An 18,742-nucleotide genomic window follows, 5' to 3' on the forward strand; every position below is an offset into this window, starting at 1 on the left:
GCCAGCCAGGCTCCGTTAAGAGTGTTTGTCTCCCTTATCTCTGCGGCTGCCAATAAAGGTGGCAGGAGGGGGGCTGGGGGGACGCTTGTTTGGACACCTTACATTTCTCATGTAGTGGCACATCTCTTTTTGTTCTTCCCTCTGTCTGCCTCCCTCCCTCCCTCCAACAGGCCAATATTTTATTACCGTGGCAACGAGATGATGGCAGTACGAATTGGGCTTTATAAAGCCCATTACTGGACCTGGAGCAATTCCTGGGAGCAATTCAGCCAGGTAATTGAAAAACCTTCCTTCCTTCCTTCCTTCCTTTTGCATCCTTGTGGACAAGAATGATGGGTGTTGTAGTCCCATGTCTGGAGAGCCACAGGTTTTCCACCCTGCTTATGTGGAAGTATACCCATTGAAATACTCCCATCATCATCCAGAAATTAAATTTGGCTCAACAAAACCCTGTCTTTCATTTATTTCAGCACAACATAGTGTGAAGTGGATTGTGGATTAGACAGTTTACCTTCCAAAATGATGCTTAGAAGGCCTATCCTTTCTGTACATGCCACTTGGAGCTCTTAACAGCCATGACTGTTAAGTGAAAGTTGCTGCCCCAACTCTGTTGTCCACTGGCAGTTTTTGAAGGCCAGGAATGGATGGAGTAGAGAACCTGGAGCTTTGAAGATGTTTGGGACTACACATTGCATCAGACCAGACAAGATATGGGAGTTGTAGTCCAGAACATCTGGAGGATGCCAGTGTTTTTCCTCCCAGTGTTGTTTTAATCATGGATTGAAATAGAAAATGTTGTGTACTGTTTCACTGAGCTGTTAGGTGAGCTCTGTCAGCTTGTGTCAGAAGAGAATGTGGTTTTAGCCTGGGCCTAACCTGGTGGCCAGAGAGATCTAGCAGCTAAAGTCAGATCAGAGGACTAGAAATATATATAGAGGGACAGGGATGTGAAATGCAGTTTTGATCTTACCTGATAATTCAAGGCGATGGGGGTGTGAGAAGCAAAACCCTCATGCCTTGAGCCTTGGAGTGATGTGCAGAAACTGGCACCACAAGGAAGCGATTCTGGGGAAGGTGAGATTTTTTCCCCCTGGCCCCAAGTCTGGAAACGACGCATCCATTCAAGCATCTTCCAAAGCCTTCAGCCACTGCACCTGCACCCAGGATGCAGGGAGAGAAGTTACAGCATGAAAAATGATATGCCCATAATCTCAGGAATCTCCGCCGCCACCTTTGTCAGAACAACCAATTGCTGTAGCGCCATAAATCTATTTTACTTTGAAGGGTAGAATTGGCCTGCCAAACTCATGGCGGTACCAGTTGTGAAATGCCCCAGAGTTCAGAGTTCTAGCTAAGAAAAAGAAATAATAAAAGCACAGAGGGAAGGAGGAAGAAAAGCATGAACAACTGCTTTGATCATCCCATGAGGGGGAATGGAGCATCCCTCCATTTCTGTGGGTGAATAAAGAATTTGCAGGGCTCCTGTTTCTGTGCCCTGCTGCAGAGAGGCAGGCAGATGGACAAGACAGCACTGGGCTCCCAGACTGGGCCCAAAGAGACTCTCCTCTTCTTGGGTGCCACCAGAAGAAACTGGGAATTGCACAGCCCTCTAGGTGTCATTGGACTGCAACTCCCATTGTCCCTTGTCAGCATAGTCAATGTTGAGAAATGCTGGCAGTGGCAGTCCCAACATTTTCTGGAAGGTTGTATGTTTTCAGTCTCCGAGCTAAAGGCTTCTATCGGATTCTGCATTCCTTTGTTGCTCACTGGAACTTGTATCCTTGTGATATGCTCAAGCTTTGTCTGGATAAGCTTGGCTTTCCAAAACCTGAATCTTCCTTATGCTTCTATTGGGTTTCCTCTGACACAGCCCTTCTGGTGACCAAAATGGTGTAGTTCTGCCACTGCAGATGGAAATGCTAGGGAAAAAAACACATATGCCTAATAGTGTCCCATCTCTAATAAGTAGCATAGTCTTGCCCCATACTGGCAGCCTTTATCACCCCTGGCCACTGACAGTGCTAGCAAGAGTTTGATGGGAGTTGTAGTCCCAAAACTCCAGCAGGCAGCAAGCTGGAGAAGGCTGAGCTAATGTCTCCTAAAGAAGCGGGGGAAGCCAAGGATGCTGTGGGGTTGAGCCTTCCCATTCCCCAAAGTTAAGAGCTTTTTCCTCTTATGGGCCACGTAGACCACCCTGCAGAAAAAGAATATAGTTCTTCACCAGTCTGATTTGGCCTGATGAGAGACCTGATCCTTGCAAAAATGGTTTTGTTTTTCCTCTTCACCATTGGCTGCTTTTCTCCCCTAGTTGTAGTTGTAGTTGTTCTGCGTTGCTGTTTTTCACTTCAGCCACCCATGGCCACTCAGAACCTTCTTCTGGCTGCACTTACCAAATTGCTGTGGCAAAGGGGAGATTCATGTGCATTTATGAAACTTAGCATTTGGACTAATCTTGACTGTTTCTAACCCACATACTCCCTTCTGCTTCTCTCCTTCATGACCCAGTTGTGTTCTCCTAAAGTCCTCATCTGCATTACCTCTTGGTGTGTGTTTGTGTGTGTGTGTGTGTGTGTGTGTGTGTGTGTGTGAGAGAGAGAGAGAGAGAGAGAGAGAGAGAGAATGGGTTCAATATGGAGTTTTGGAAGCAGGATGCAGAGCTGCCCTGTCATCACTTCCACTCTTGTTTAATGCAGAGATGAAAAGTCAGATGAGTTTAATAATTTCTCTTCTGCATGTTTAGTATCTAACACAGAATCTGAAGTTGGGAACCAAAGGGGAAGCACTGCCCTTTGACCTGAGTCTTGTGTTACACATCTACCTGTGTGTGTGATGCTGTGATAATAGGGACTGGTTCCTCATTTCCAAGGTAATTCTCCTGTGAGCATGGAGAGACATGCAATTAAGGGATGTTTATTCCATTCCAATTCCTTGTTTAACTGCTAGTTGATAAAAGTCAACAATTATACTGTACATCAGAGAGATGATTAAAAATTCATTTGCTTTCCTGCCGCCCGTGTCATTGGTGGTAGATGCGGGTAAAATTGGTGCACAGAATTAGTGGACGGAACAGCCATTAACAACACGCAGCGTGCGCTGGGGTTGAATTTTGTTCCAATTCTTCTCCTGGCACTTAGATGTTAATTATAGCCCTAGCTGGCTTTTGTACCAAATAATAGTAATGATTATTGGGAGGCTGAATATCATGATGCCTTTGATGGCAGATATTTCAAATGCTTCCAAGGTTTTAAGTCGCTACACGGTCTCCTTTGTGTCGCTTCCAGTTTTCTTATCAATATTATTGATAGCGTGTCTGGGAGTTAGCTTGTTGGTTTCACTGCAAAGTGGGAGGCCTAATGCATAAATTTAAGTGACATCAGAAATCCTAAACATCAGCAAAGCAGGCATCGATTGCCATCCGCTGGAGCTTTGGCTCACGGGAGGAGCTTTTGATATGGGTAATTGTTGGGTCTCCTCCGTGGCTCATAATCTGCTCTTGGATTTGGATGTCTGGCTGGACTCCACTCAGGGGAGTTCAACAGTTGCTGCCAGCTTCTTGGGAGCTGGAACTGCATCCAGGCTCCATGTGTCTCAATTCAGAACTATGATGAGAATATGAGTGTATTTCTGGGGCATTCAGTGGTATTAAAATTATTTATTGGTATTGATCAGACCTCTCCTGGAACCCTGCGTCCATTTCTGGGCACTACAGATCAAAAAAGATGTTGACAAGCTGGAGCGTGTCCAGAGGAGGGCAACCAAAACAGTGGAAGGGTTGGAAGCCACCAAGTCCTATGAGGAGCAGCTTAGGGGACTGGGTATGTCTAGCCTGGAGAAGAGAAGGGATGACATGATAGCCATGCTTAAACATTTGAAGGGATGTCATACTGAGAATGGAGCAAGTTTGTTTTCTGCTGCTCCAGAGTTTAGGACGTGGAGCAATGGGTTTGAACGACAAGAAAAGAGATTTTTCCTAAACTTTAGGAAGAATTTCTTCAGCTGCCTCAGAGTTTGGAGGAGTCTCCTTTGGAGGTTTTTAGCAGAGGCTGGATGACCATCTGTCTTCCTTCATGGCTGAACTGGATGACTCTTCCAATTCTATGATTCTTCGTCATTTGCATTATTGTCTCTGGTGAGAGTTGATGCCCCAGTGATGGGGTAAAATAGATGCGCCCCATTGCCACCCACTCCCCCCCCCCAGTTGCCATAAGCTGGTTTTCTTTATTTTGATTTCTCCCCTTCCCTGCCCAAATCCGTTTTCCAAAGAAAACACCTTTGCTTTTTTCCTCTTGCTTGATGATGAATATGAATGTTCTTAAGCACCTGTTTTCCTCAAAAGTGCCAAAAGAAGAAATGTAAATCCACTCCACGGGAAATCCGTATGGGCTGATGAGAACCTGGCGGTGTCGCTTTGCAGCTGTGAGTTGTGCAGGAGGCCTGGGTGAGGGATATTTACTTAGCCACCATCCAGAAGCTATAAAAGAGCTGTTCTGATTTACAAGTGGCCCTTGTCTATGCAGTTTCAAATTGTCATCACACTCAGAAGCTGATGAATGGGTTATGTTGAGCAGAAGGGGTGTTCAGTGTGTAGAGTGTGGGTGGGAGACATGGAGGCTCATAAATAACATCAAAATTCAAGGTGCTGTGTTTTTTGGAAGACATGTTTATTATCTGGGCCAGAATAAATGATCACTTTTTTTCCAGGCTATGCAGACAAACTGTGAGTTGCGCTGATGACGCTTATAGAAAGTGGCCCAAGAACTGACAGCTCTTGAAAGCTTGGGGGATTAACACTTATGACTCCATATCCCATGTTGGTTTAGAAGTACCTGGCTGCACCTTTCAAAGCTGGTTGCATGGATCCCATATTAGCTCACGACTTAGGGAGCTGGGGATCTTTAGTCTGGCGAAGAGAAGGTTAGGAGGTGAAATGATAGCCCTGTTTAAGTATTTGAAGGGATGCCATATTGAGGAGGGAGGAAGCTTGTTTTCTGCTGCTCCAGAGACTAGAACGTGGAACAATGGATGCAAACTGCAGGAAAAGAGATTCCAGTTAGGAGGAATTTCCTGACAGTAAAGGCTGTTCGACAGTGGAAGACACTCCTTTGGAGGTCTTTAAACAGAGGCTGGATGACCATCTGTTGGGTATGCTTTGATTGAGAGTTCCTGCATGGCAGAATGGGGTTGGACTAGATGACCTTTCTTGGGATCTCTTCCAACTAGGATTCTATGATTCTATAATTCATAACTTCCACATCTCCCCCATTTGCCAACATCTCAGTATCTTGCTAGCTTTCTGTTTTCAAAAATATAAAGGCCCCTGTAATTTTTTAAAGGGATTTGCGACTGTGTTTATAGGAGCAGCTTTTCTTATTTTACTAGCAAATGCCAAAGGGCCTTTTCACGCTGCCGTTCTCTTTCTCTCCGGATTGCCCTTCTCGTACTCCCACGAAGTAATCGATAGCCCCCTCTCCGCCAGAGGAGGGGCACCCGATGTGAAGCCAAGTAGAACCTCACAAATAATGACATTTGATTGTGGTCCTCTGAGCATGTGGGTTAGCCATCGATCGCTTCTGCTCAAGAGCCGATGCAGACTTTCTGATTGCCCCCCACACACTGTCTTTTTCCTCCCCCCTTTCCGCTTTCTTCTGCCCATTTCCAGACAGTTAACATGTGAGAGATTTTTTGTTCAACAGGGCTGAAGCGGCAGCTGCTGGCTGAGACAGAATAGCTGTAGTAAACATCACCTCAACACTTCCTAACTATGCATCCCTTTTGCTTCTGTATCAGGACTCCTTGTTGGGCATCCCAGATCATCAATGCTATGGCATTCTGCGATTGGTCATTCTGTGAGCTATTTAGTCTTCTCTGTCAGAGAGCTCTGGTGCCACAACAAACTGCAAATCCCAGGACTGCATAGCATTGAGCCATGGCAGTTTAAGTGGTGTTAAAGTGCATTATTTATGCAGTGCAGATGCATCCCCAATTTCTGGAACAGCAAAAAAGAAGCTTGCTTGGTTTTCTACACCAGTGTTTCTCAGTCTTTGGACTTCTTGTGTTTTGGGCTTCAGATTGCAGAAACCCCAACCAGCCTAAGCCATGCTCAGAGATTCTGGTAGTCCAAACCTCTGGAGGACCAAAGACCATTATTCTACATAATCTCATTTCAGGTATTTATTGGCATACATAGCTAGCTCTGTAAGCCATTCCTCTTAATACTTGGTAGTCCAGACCTTTTACCATCTTGGAGTCTGGGAGGTGTAGCCCACAAAATTCTGTAAAGGTGCTTCTGAGCATGGGAGGAGTATGTTTCCCTTCTCCTTGCAACCAAGAAAGCTTGAGCTGTTAATCTCTGATGACATAAGAACTCCCCAGAGGCACTTAAGTCCTACCTCTGCCCTGCAGGCATTTGGGGGTTGTAGTCCAAAAGAGGAAGAGAGAACTTTGCCATGTGGGGTGATTCAGCCTATGGCCATGATGGATGAGGGGATTCTGGGAAATGTAATCCAAAAGGGGGGATAACTTATCCTAAACTCTGTACTTGGCATCCCTTGCTCAGCCACTCTGTTTTTTTCATTCCTGTGGTTCTGTGTTCTCTCAGTTGAAATGAAGAAGCTTCAAAAAGAATTGAGAGAGCAAGAGAGAGGCAGGCAGATGCCCTGTGTTGGCCAGGCAGATAGCGTAACCCATGGTGCCCAGGAGATAGATTGCCAAAGGCAGTTTGTCAACATTCACGCATGCACACACACTTACAGAGTGGTTTCCCTAGCCTAGCAAAGAGCCAGCTGGCACCCGTCTGCCACTTTGGCCTCATGTTTGTGCCAGCTGAGCATCTGTGGCCTGTTTGCTTGGGAAATTGATCTGCGGGCTGGACAGCCACAGGGCACAGAACCAAAGCTCTGGAGGGTTAGCCATCCTGTCCAAGATCCATTTTCACCCAGGCAGGAATTCCAGAACCCAAACAAACTTGTAAAATTGGTCGTTCAGCCCTTGGGTGCCCTTCTGTAGTCCTGAAGTTCTGTGACATGTTTGTGCAAAGTAATCGCCAGTCTTACTTTTTCACAGATTAGCATCCCTGCCATAGCTACTGATGCAGAACAGGCATTCAAAAAGTGGGGCATATCCACTCTTTGACTATCTCATTTTCAAATGCAGCGGTGAAGGGTAAAGGGCTTAAAGCTGCCAAATTATCAGGCTGAAGAGCACAGCTCTCCAAACTTTCTGCATTTTGTCTTTGCAAGAAAGGAGCGATGACTGCATGGTGTCTCTGTTGGGAAAAGTTATTGAGACAATAATGCTACCTGCTGCACTGAGTGGTCTACCTTGCTGCCAGGTTGTAAAGGGGAACCTCGCAGAAATGCAGACGCCACCGTAGTGTGTTGCTGTCTTTCCTTAGCTGGAAGTGTGACTCCATCTGTGCTCACAACTCATACGTGAAGTTGATGGATCTGCGACTACTACAAGCCATCTTCCACTTGCCCTGGGCGGTGAGTTCAGCTCCTCATTACAAGCCTGCATTAAAGGGAGACGCGAAGAGTGCTCTGTAAATAGAGCAGCCTGGAAGCCAATACCCAGAGAATGGATTCATTCCTCCGACAGAAACATTTGCACTCGAGGAGTGCTGTACTAATTAGCAGGCTCTTAATTAAACAGCCTTTTTGATTTGCATCCAAATTACAACTTGTATGTTGCGTCCTGGCTCTGATTAGCTCTTGTCCTCATCAGAGCGTTCTCTTTTTTTTAAAACGTGGTTTTGAAATTCCACTTTCCGCAAAGGCAAAGCAGCCTTGCTCAGTCTCCCAGGTCTCCAGCCCCAGAAGGTGAATAGGTCAGTCACCTTCACATCCATTTAAAATCCATTATAGGTTGCCTGCTGCAGCTTATCAAACAAGCCTCTCTCTCTTTCTTTTTTCCAGCGACTGCTTCAGGAATCTATAGCTCTGTGCAGGTAAATGGGATTTCATGGGCTTCTAACCTTTCTTACTTTATTGAAAAGCAGAATATTAACTGCTCCACTGACCAGCCTCTCCATTAAAGACACACAGGATATGTTTAGAAAATGGTTTGCCAATCAAATCCCCCTCCTGTGTCTGCAGAGGAGCCTTTTAGCTCAGGGCTTGTTTGGTGTATGTGCTGGTGTCTGTTTATAGACACTGTAGCTGTGCCTCTTGCCCGTCCTTACATTCCTGTTTCTTCGGCCATGCTGGCCTTGGCATTCAGCAGGATCTGGTAAAGAGAGGGTTTTGTAAATAAGGCTGGCTGAGAACCTGGTGATAAAAGGGAAAAGGAGAGCTGTGGGTTCTCCAAGGCTTCTGAGATTTGGTGACCACCAGTAGAATCATAGAATCATAGAGTTGGAAGGGACCCCAAGGGCCATCCAGTCCAACCCTATTCTGCCATGCAGGAACTCTCAATCAAAGCATCCCTATTGACAGATGGCCATCCAGCCTCTGTTTAGAAACCTCCAAAGAAGGGGACTCCATTACCCTCTGAAGTTAAAAAAACATTGGGGTTAAGAAACAAATGCAAAGATCCCTTGGTTTGGGGAGATTCCCAGTGACTCTGCTGTACTCCTGGAGAGGTTTCTTGTTGTTGTTGGGCGCCTTTAAGTTGTTTCTGACTTATGGTGACCCCAAGACAAGCCTATTGCAGCGTTTTCTGAGGCTAAGATTGTGTGACTTACCCATGTTCACCTAGTGGGTTTCTGTAGCTGAGTGGGGATTTGAACCCTGATCTCCAGAGTCAAAGTCCAACATGTTCAAACTGCTACACCATGCCACCCTAGATAATATTTCCTGCTTCTTTAGGTTGTGCCCATCTAGGCTTTAGAGAGTGCATTTGCATCATCATGTGGGTGCTGCCAGTCAGTCCAAACTGGCAGAGGTAGTTGTCTGAACAAGATCTAAAATATCATTAAAGGACCCAACAAGCACAATTGCCATGATGGGATGACCTTCCCTCTTTGCAGTCAGGGTTTCATCAGGATGTAATGCAATCCCCCCCCCCCAATTTCTTTTATTCCTTTTGTCTTTCCTTTTTTTCTCGTTTTTGTTTTAGCCACCTGTCTTGTGCTATTTTCTCAAGAACTGACATACTGTGTGTGTGTGTTTGCAAGGGGGGGTTAACACAGTGCTAATAACAGAAGCTTGTAGACTCTCTTTAAAAAGGAACTCTGGCAGATTGAATTGTTCGAGAACAGAGATTTTGGTCACGATTCAATAACAGAGAAAAATGACTGCAACAAGACCTTTTCAGACCATTAGCATTATTAATACAGTAGGACTTGACTAGCTTATGACCGTATGCGCCTGGGTTAATTTGCTCCCAGATGTATCACTTTTTAAAAATCATTAAGGCTAGATTTTGGTAGACAGCAGTGTAGGTCTGGAGGGAGGAGGGCAAGATGAAGGCTTTGCCCCTCGACGTCAGAATTCTTCCCCTCCAGTGAAATTTTTATCCAGTTCCCAAATGGCATTGCACTAACTGAACACCTTAGTTGAGCATTTAGAAAGGCAGTTTAGGCATCCAAAGAACAGTGGCAAAGTGACCAAGGAAATGTGAAGCAGAAAATAGAAAACTGGTAGGTGTGAATGATTTTCAGTGACTTACTCTCTGCAATGTAGGAAATTTGGGGATTGAAGGAAAATCTCATTGGGGTAGAATTGCCCCTCCATCACTGGAAAATGGGACTAATGTCCTCTCTGGCCTCCTACAGCCCAAAGGGTCAGCCTGTCTCTTTCGCTCTTTGTCTGTCTTCTCCCCCAGTTCTTGTTATCTAAATTTTCTAAACAGCTCTTGTCTTTCTTGTCTTTCAGGGCATAGATTTCTGTCCAGGGCAGAACATTTCTGGAGTAACAACCCATGATCAAGAGGAGCACTCCAAACTTCCCTTGCTGTTCCACCTGGGAAAGGACCCTGGAGAAAAATTTCCAATCAGGTGAGGAAAGCATGTAGTTGTAAATGCAGAGATAGGTACTTGAGGTCTCTCAAAGGAGAGAGTTCAGCAAACAAGTCAGTGAAACATGTGCCTTTGAACTGGTTTCTCATCTCCTCTTGTGGGAACAGTTGTACAAGTGTTTGTTTTGTAGAGTATCACCTATCTGTTCATCATTAATTAACAGTACAGACACATTTTAACAACTAAAGTGGCTTGGAATAAAAGTGAGGACCAATGGAGTGAAGTAACTTTTTGGACTGTAGTACCCAGAATCCCCTATCCAGTAGGTTGTGGGATTCTGGGCATTGTTTTCCCTGAAACATGTGGCCATGTTCTAGAAGAGTTTGTTCATTCTCTGAAGATGCCAGCCACAGATGCTGGTGAAATGTTAGGAACATACACTTCCAGAACATGGCCACATAGCCCAGAATACCCACAAAATACTATGGGTGCTGGCCATGAAAGCCTTTGACGCCTCTGATGCTCATTGTGATGGTGGTGGGATTGAAAGATGGCCCTCTCCTGAGGATCTCAGGGCCTGGTCAGACCCATGGAGGAGGGAATTGTTCTGTCACATAACCTGACCCTAAGCTGTGTAGGGATGGTAGATCGTAACCATCACTTTGAAGTATACCCAAAAACAGATTGGCTGCATAAAATCATAAGTATGCTTCCTTTTAAATGGCAGAGGACATGTACCCGCTCCATTGCTCGCTCTCGTGAATCATGGTCCAACATCACAAGTTAAGTGTTTTTGACTGGGGAGGGAAAGTGAGAAGTGTTTTTGACTGGGGAGGGAAAGAGAGAAGAAGTACTATTTCTTCCCCTGCAATGAATGAGCACCCCAGAGATAATGTTTTCCTCATCATCCTGGTTTTTGTTGCTAATGAGTCCTTTCTGTAGTCAGTTCTGTAGCTCAAGTGTTGTTAGTCTGCGTTGCATTAACTGCAGAGGTGGGCAGTGTGGAGATGAATTGTGAGTGAAGAGCTACTTGAAGGTAATTTGTGTAAAGCCTACACAAGTAAAGTAGATGCTGTAACTGCTAACAAAGGTCCAAAACACACTGCAGAGATAATCCAGGTTGAAACCACATTAACTGCCCTGGCTCAGGGCTAGGAAATGCTGGGAACTGCAGTTTGTTGTGATCTCAGACCTCTCTAAAGGCTAAATGTCTCACAAAACTACAGTTCCCAGGGCAGTTAAAGCAGTCTCAATCTGGATTATTTCTGCAATGTGTTTTGGACCACTGTCTTTAAACCAGCTGTGGCATTCTGAGAATCTGCTTCATTCTGCAATTTCTGGGGGCACAAAAGCGAAGCGGCATCTGGAAGAAAGGCAAGTAGAAGATTCCTATGGACAGGTTTTCAAGCTCTGCTCCACTCACCCACAAACCTACAGCCGTTGGGCAAACTAGAGCCGGAAGGTGAAATCCTGCCAGGGAGTTTGCAGTGCCTTGTTTCTGCCTCTGCTCCTTCTCTATCCAGAGGCTTGCTTTCTTCCCTAGCAGAAGTTTGTCATGCTCCAGCTTGCTTTGGAACATTCTTTTATAAGCTTTTCTGTAACAGAAATTTCAGGAAACTTAGATTTCTAGGATTTGCAGATTAATAGGATCGGCAAGAGGACCTAGTAATTGAAAATCCATAAGTTTATTTCCAGTTGTCGACAAAGGAAAACATTGAACTCAGTGGAATTCAAGTTCCAAAAAGCTGAGAACCCCGAACAAGACAAAATGGCTCTTTTTATATTATTCAAGACAAAGGAGCTTCTTCAATACACCTGATTGGCTAATTACAATTTAAACATATAGAATTCTTACAATCAGAACAGAAATACATGCATACATTAAAACTGCATCATCACGCCTTACCCCTCCTTTAGGAATTCAGTGGCTTTCCCTCTTAACCTTGCTTCTAAATGTCTACTATGTATCCATATCTCAGTAGTTTATGTTATGTCTTTCTTACTGGTGCCAGCTTCCATCTAGGTCAAGATGCACTCACTATTCCTTTGCTCTAGTAACTCCAAGCCTTTATTTCAAAACTATCTCTCTGGCTGACAAAAGTGACTCCATCTTTCTATAGCTTTTATATTTCAAAAAGGAATTTCCACCACATTTCGTCCAAGTTAGGCCACAAACTAATTGATCCAGGAAGGATAAGATGTGAAAAATCATGGATATTGTGGGGTTTTCATCTGTTCCCAGAGCCTCTGGGACATTCATAGGGTGATACCAGTTTTCTCTTTTCTTGGCTTGAGGACTGGTTCTTTCCATTCCTTCTCATTTGTTTTCTGAAACGTGTGTTACACCATTTGTCACTGATCTTGCGACTCTTTGCCAGTGAGCTGAACTAAACTTGAGTTGGATCCAAAGTTTATTCAGTCCAGATTTGGCTGGACTACAAGTCCCAGCATCTCTGATCATCAGCTATTTTGGTTAGGCCTGTTTAGCATTGCAGGCCAACAACATCTGGTGAACCACACACTTCCCACACGCTTTAACCTTTGCACCGTGCTGCCTCTCTAAGTCCATCATATCAGACCAAGAGATTTGCATAAACATGTGTTTGCATCATTACTCTCTCCCAGAAGAGTTGCAGCATTGAGCATAGAAGGCTCACCCTTCCTTGTTACCCAGATATTTTTAATCTTATGGATCTTGAGATCTGGAATCTTAATTTCCAAAAGACCAAAAGTTGGAGACTGTCAGCATTTTGACTTTGTGCGTTTCCTGTTCTGACAGATGAAAGACACACACTATCCAGGCTGATGGTTTAGAGTACATCTTTTCTCTTTTTTAGTCCATGCTGTTTGACCTCTATCCAGAACCTCTCTCTTCATAAGGTTTTGCATCCCTTGTTGTTTAAGCATCCCTTTTGAAAACCAGATTTTCCAGCTTCAGCTGCTTCCCAGTGTTTTCATCCGCAGCCATTCCTCTTCTTGGCTCCCTTGCAGACAAAAGCTGTTGTCTTGATTGAATTTTATGGTGAGAATATGACATGATTATGGAAAACAGCCATGTTTTAATATGCAGGGCCTAATAGAAAAGACGTTCTTCCTTTAATAACTCATGAAGGTTCATTTAAGAAGCTTGCTAATGTTTACATCACCCTCACATCTCTGGTCACATTGGACGTCTCTGGGAAAGTAGGTCTCCTCTTTTGCATTGTAATTAATTTATCCTCATTTGTGGGGATGATGTGACTCACATGGCGGGTGCTGGGTTCTTTCTTTTTTTAATTTGCTTAATTATCCCCAATGGCAGTCTGCCTGTTGGGAGTCCCCACTTCACTGCTTTTCAAAGGAAGAAGAAGCAGTTTTCCTGCCTAGAGATGATTCAACAGCGGGACAAGGAACGGCCAGAGACCCAATCCTTCTGCAGACTAAGTAATAAAAAGTGATTCTGCGCATAAATCACCGGGGGGGGGGGGGGGGAATGCACCTTTTAGTGGGGATGCTCTCCATCACAAATGTTGGTCTTCTGTTGTTTCTTTTTATTTTCCTTTGGGTGTTGCAGATTCTTATCTGTAGCTTCCCATTGATCCAGTGCATGTCCTTGTAAGAACATATGGATATCAGGAGGAGGAGGAGGAGGAGGGAAAAAGATAAGTTGGAGGATTTTTTAAACATGTCTCCCTATGGATCAAGTTGGAGAACAACAACAAATTACATGCATGACATCAGTTAAAAGAACATATTTATTTATTTATTTACATATAAAGCCATTATATATTAAAATCAATTAATCAGTGCTTTACATTGTTTTAAAGGGCTTTTATCTTTTTAATAGTAGTTCATCTTTTTAAGTGTGGCTTTAAATCATTTTGATAGTTTAATCCTATTTTAACATTCACCTTTTTGTATATTTTTAGTTGTATTGTTGTTGCTTTTAATTATAAGCCACCTCGAGTCCTAATTTTGGGGGGAAGGCCCCATGTAAATAAATATCATCATCATCATCATCATCATCATCATTATCATTTAAAGATGATAGATCTACAGGAAGAGTTGGTCTTTATTGCTGTTTTAAATTCAGACAATGTCTCCAGCTGACGAATCTGTTCAGGCAGGTCATTCCACAATCTGGGAGCGGCCAAAGAAAATGGCTTCTGAGTAACAGTAAGCCTAGTTTTGGCTGACTGAGATAGGTGTTGCCCACAGGACCTGAGTGTATGGGATGGATTATACAGGGGTGGTTGATCTTGTAAGTAATCCGGACCCAAGTCATGTAGGGCTTTAAAGGTATAACAAAAGCTTTGTATTTACTAACTGGCAGCCAGTGGAGTGATTTTAATATTGGTGTGACATGATCACTCTTAGATGTACCAGTGACCAATCTGGTCGCCAGGTTTTAAACTAACTGAAGCTTCCAAACTTGCTATAGTTATGTACCATAACATAATTAATATAATTTAATTGATATAATATAATTAATGTAGTCTAAGTATCTCCATGCAGCGATATGCTACTCTAGCACTATGCAACCTCCATGCAGAATAGCAAAATTGCTCAACGCACGTCCATAACTGGGTGCCTGTGAACAATACAAAACAAAACAAACAAAATACGTAATGCTCAAACACAACACACGATTTTACTGTATGCAAAACTCCACTTCCGCCACTGTCAGCAGAATACATCCTTTGTACAATGGTGCATAATTCACCCTGCATGCGCAGTGTGGTTTAGGCCGTGTGTATACTGCTAACAGAGTGTCGGCCACTATATGTTGTGAGAAAGAAACTGTTTTACAGCTGGGATCGTCACCACCTTGATCTAGTAACTAGACATAGCTCTGTGAGTCTGGAAAGGCAGCATGAGAGCTGGGAGATTAATGGCTCAGTAATAGGCCAAGGATGGAGGCAATACATTAACACCAGTTCCTTCTTTCCTGCCTTCCACCCGCAAGCTGGGTCCTCCCCGCAGGCCACAGCGGGGTTAACAATGCAACACGTTACGTCCGGATTCGCTTGAAGTGGTGAGGGCGAGGAGCCCAGATTGCCTGAGCACAATTACACTAAATGAACTAAATACACGCCACACCTGGGCCTGGGCCTCTGCGCCTCCAATCCATCCCTGATTGGCTCTCGGGGGACCTTCCTGGAGGTAAAGTGTCAATTAGTGTAATGACCCTGGACTCTGTCCACTCTGCTCCTTCCTCAGAGCGTGGAATAATTCCGCGGTCACAGGGGGAATCTCTTGGCGCAAACGCCGCACAACACCACCTGCTCACCCCGGCCCACTTCCCCCTCTCATTCTTCCACTGCAATTCCCACCCTCCCTTTGGCAGCCACAGCAAGATGGAATATAAATTTAGGTTGTCCTCCAGGGCCAGAGCAGTTTTGTCAGTTTGCTTAGACAATAGGCGCTCGAGACACCTGTACAGACACATAGTGGCACCGTTGCTGGCATGAAAATATCACCAGAATCCCGTTATTAATTCCCTCGCTGTGGTTTCCCTCCCCACTTTGGATAAAAGGGAGGTAAGAACAATTCCCAGCTGTCAGTGTTTTGCTTTGCAGAGCAGGCAGTCTGGTGCATCAAGTGCTCTCCTTGTGATCCCTGAGGTCAGGCACTTCGGCCTTCCATGGCCTATTACTGCTTCAAAGCTGCCCATGGGGAAAGTGGCAGGTTTGGTCAAGAGCTCTGGGATTTTTGCTACTGGCTCATGGCTTTTCATAGAGCCGTGGGGTTGGAAAGGATTGCAAAGCCATCTAATCTGACCCACTGTCATGCAGGGATCCATGGCTAACACATTCCCATAAGGTGACCATCCAACCTCTGCCTTAAACCCTCTGAATGTAAACATATCTTCATCAGGCATCAGGGAACCTCAGAGAAACCTGCAAGATATTTTATAGCAGAGAGAATCTTTCTGGGCACGTTGTTATTGCCCCAAACCCAAACCACAGAAAGTCACTGCATTTATGTCCCAGGAGCTGGCTTAATAATCACTTGCCTCCTAGTCAATCAGCATTCTGAATTATTGGTTAGATTCTAAGCAGAGCAAATTAACACTTACAATGGGAAAATGTTTTGGGGGTGCAGAACTCGCTCATTCGCCACTACAGCCTGGCCCAAAAAAGTTCCTTTTTGTAAAAATTTCCGTTTCTTATGGCGACCCTAAGGCAAAGCTACCATGGGGTTTTCTTGACGAGATTTATTCAGAGGAGGTTTGCCATTGCTTTCCTCTGAGGCTGAGAGAGTGTGACTTGCTCACGGTCACCCAGTGAGTTTCACAACCGAGCTGGGAATTGAACCCTGGCCTCCACAGTTGTCATCCAACACTCAAGCCACTACACCATGATGGCTCTCATTGGTGTCGTAATTATCCCTAGGTTCAGAAGCAGTTGAACTGATTTTGGCTGATATACAACATCTGCCTTCAGTTCATGGTTGTGGACATGGAGTTATCCATGCAAGACCACATAGCAAGCCTGAACATCTTCTCCTCGCAAGCATCCTTCCGCTGTGCTGCCCTGAGCCAAGGCAAGGTCCCGCTCCACCCTTAGGCTCGCTTGCTCATAACATTCAATGCCTCTCTTTCTCTTTGTGTCCCTGGAAGGCAGCCAAGCAGATCTGTGGTATTTATAGGACTTACTGGAAACGGCTGGCATGTGCTGGGGTCTCACATGTGATTGATTTTGGAGAAGAAAGCGCTCTGGAGCATCCCAGGGGCTTCAGCAGCTTGGACCACAGGCAGAGAGAGAGGGCCGGGGTCAGTCCAGTGCGGCCTTGTTTCCATTTTATCTCCAAAAGCAATTTGCAGTGCTTTTGTTTCCTAAGTGACTCTTAATATGATGGGCAAAATGAGATCATGGGGTATTAATCCTCCGTTTAAGAAGTACTTGAGGTAATACCTCAGTGAAAGGGAACGTTAAGCCACTTAAACAAATACCTGCTGAACTTTATAATCCTGACAAAAGAGTTAAGGGGTGGGTTGCTGGGGGTCGGGATGATCGGGTGGCGGGTGGCAGTTCCTAGCCCTCCACTTTAATGGGCTTTGGGTGGGAGTCTTGTCGGAAAAACTCTTGTAGGAAAAACTGCACAGGGGCCATGGAAAGAAGGGCTCAGTTACATGAGGTCTTCATATAGACTGGAATCAAACTAGGTGAATATTTTCATGGGCTCCTCCTGCACAAATCACATAGTGCTCCCTGCATTTGAAATGGATTTTCCTTGAAGTTGCTGAAGCCACATTTCTTTCCCCACAAAAGTGTTGCACTCCTGATACAAGCTGTAATATTCATAGAGTCAGGCTAGTGCAACAGATAAGCCAACAAACAAACACTTCAATTTGGGATGATGACACTATCCAAAAAAAGCTCATGAAATGGAACCAGCCATTCAATTGAACCCTAAAACATTGACATGTTCTTTGTCTTTTTGTTTATTGCTTTTGAACTATGGAGGAACAGAATAAGAGTAATAATGTTTTGTTGTTGTGTGCCTGCAAGTCATTTTCTGTATTACAGCAACCCTAAGGTGAACCTGTCCTGGGGTTTTCTATGCAAGAGTTACTCAGAGGAGGAGGTTTGCCCTTGCTTTCCTCTGAGGCTCAGAGGGTGATTTGCCCAAAGTCGCCAAGGGGTTTCAGGAGGGATTTGAACCCTGGTCTCTTGGGTCCTAGTCCAAAACAGATAACACTGGGATGGACAAAGAAATTGTGTAATCTGCCTGTGAGACATCATCTTAGGCTCTCCTGTTTGCCACAGCAGGTATCTTTGCATTCACATCTCTGAAATAGCTCCTTTTCTGGCATTTCAGCTTTTCAAGCGCGGAGTACCAAGCTGTGATGAGAAGAATCTTCCCAGTTGTGGAGCAGCACAAAGAGACAATGCTACCTGGACAGCCTCAGCTAAACGTCTGCGACAAGGCGGTCATGGTAAGGGGGATTAACACGTAAACAGACTTGAAAATCCTTGGCTTCTGCTGCATTCTGTAAAGCTTCAATATCTCCCTTTATGTCAAGAGATGCTGGGGAAAAGTGGCCATCATCCTTCCCTTTGTGAAGATTGATGCTACAAGTTAGACATCAGGGTGACAGTTGTCTATGTGTCTACTGAGCCACTACTTTATTTGTGAGAGGGAGAAGTGCCACAACATGGAAAGGCCTGTTTTGGGCCCAAGCACTTCTCTGCCTTCCTTTCCCTTTTCAGGTCTGTTAAGAGAAGGGCTGAGCTTGTTGGTTGAGTTGTAGGTAGGCACACAGGGCTGTAGTAAAATAGGCAGGTGTAAAAAAGCCTTCCTAAACAGATACTTCACTATCGGAGACTTTGTTAACTGAGGTATGTCCGTAATGTTGAACAAGATGGACCATTGGCATGACTGCATATAAGGTGGCTTCTGACATTTTCCCCTGGTACTCTTGAGCAAATAATAATTTGTCTTGGGCAAGTAATAATACATCCAGCTCTTGCTGTGGTAAACTTCTGAGTATTGAACATGTAGAAATGTTTATTATCTATGATAAAATATATGACGAATTCTATTCCTATATTTTAACCTTGCTGTTTCATTTTAACTACATGGTGGTAGAAGTCAAAGTTATAGCCTTGTTGGTCAGTATGCAAAGTGCCCTTTTAACCAGCAGTAATTTCAGGACAGAAAAAGGCTTAGGCATATGAGACTTCCATCGACATTCCTAGAAAAATGTAGCCAGGACAGAACAGCACGCCTGGTGTATCCTCTGTTTATCCCTTTGAATTTTGGAAAAGAGAAATAGATATTTCACCCTCCCACCCAAAAGCCCTACTAATCGTTCTTAGGTTGCCTCGGTGGCCCTCCAGTTCATGGATCCCAAGGCTTGCA

General features: G+C 44.5%; 1 protein-coding gene across 4 annotated transcripts in view; it reads left to right on the forward strand.

Moving 5' to 3' along the window:
• The window catches only part of GALNS (galactosamine (N-acetyl)-6-sulfatase), a 52,313-nt gene that overhangs the window by 25,483 nt on the left and 8,088 nt on the right, over positions 1-18,742 (forward strand). For 3 of the 4 annotated variants that reach the window (XR_006100611.1, XM_042438782.1, XM_042438783.1), the window contains exons 11-13: positions 171-273; positions 9,813-9,934; positions 17,699-17,816. Coding sequence is in view for 3 of the 4 variants with exons in the window: in XM_042438782.1 (XP_042294716.1) it covers positions 171-273; positions 9,813-9,934; positions 17,699-17,816 (343 nt within the window). In the remaining variant the exon portion in view is untranslated. The remainder of the gene's footprint in view (positions 1-170; positions 274-9,812; positions 9,935-17,698; positions 17,817-18,742) is intronic. The other variant, XM_042438784.1, reaches the window with a different exon arrangement.

Source organism: Sceloporus undulatus, chromosome 8, assembly GCF_019175285.1.
Source record: "Sceloporus undulatus isolate JIND9_A2432 ecotype Alabama chromosome 8, SceUnd_v1.1, whole genome shotgun sequence".
Lineage (NCBI taxonomy): Eukaryota > Metazoa > Chordata > Lepidosauria > Squamata > Phrynosomatidae > Sceloporus > Sceloporus undulatus.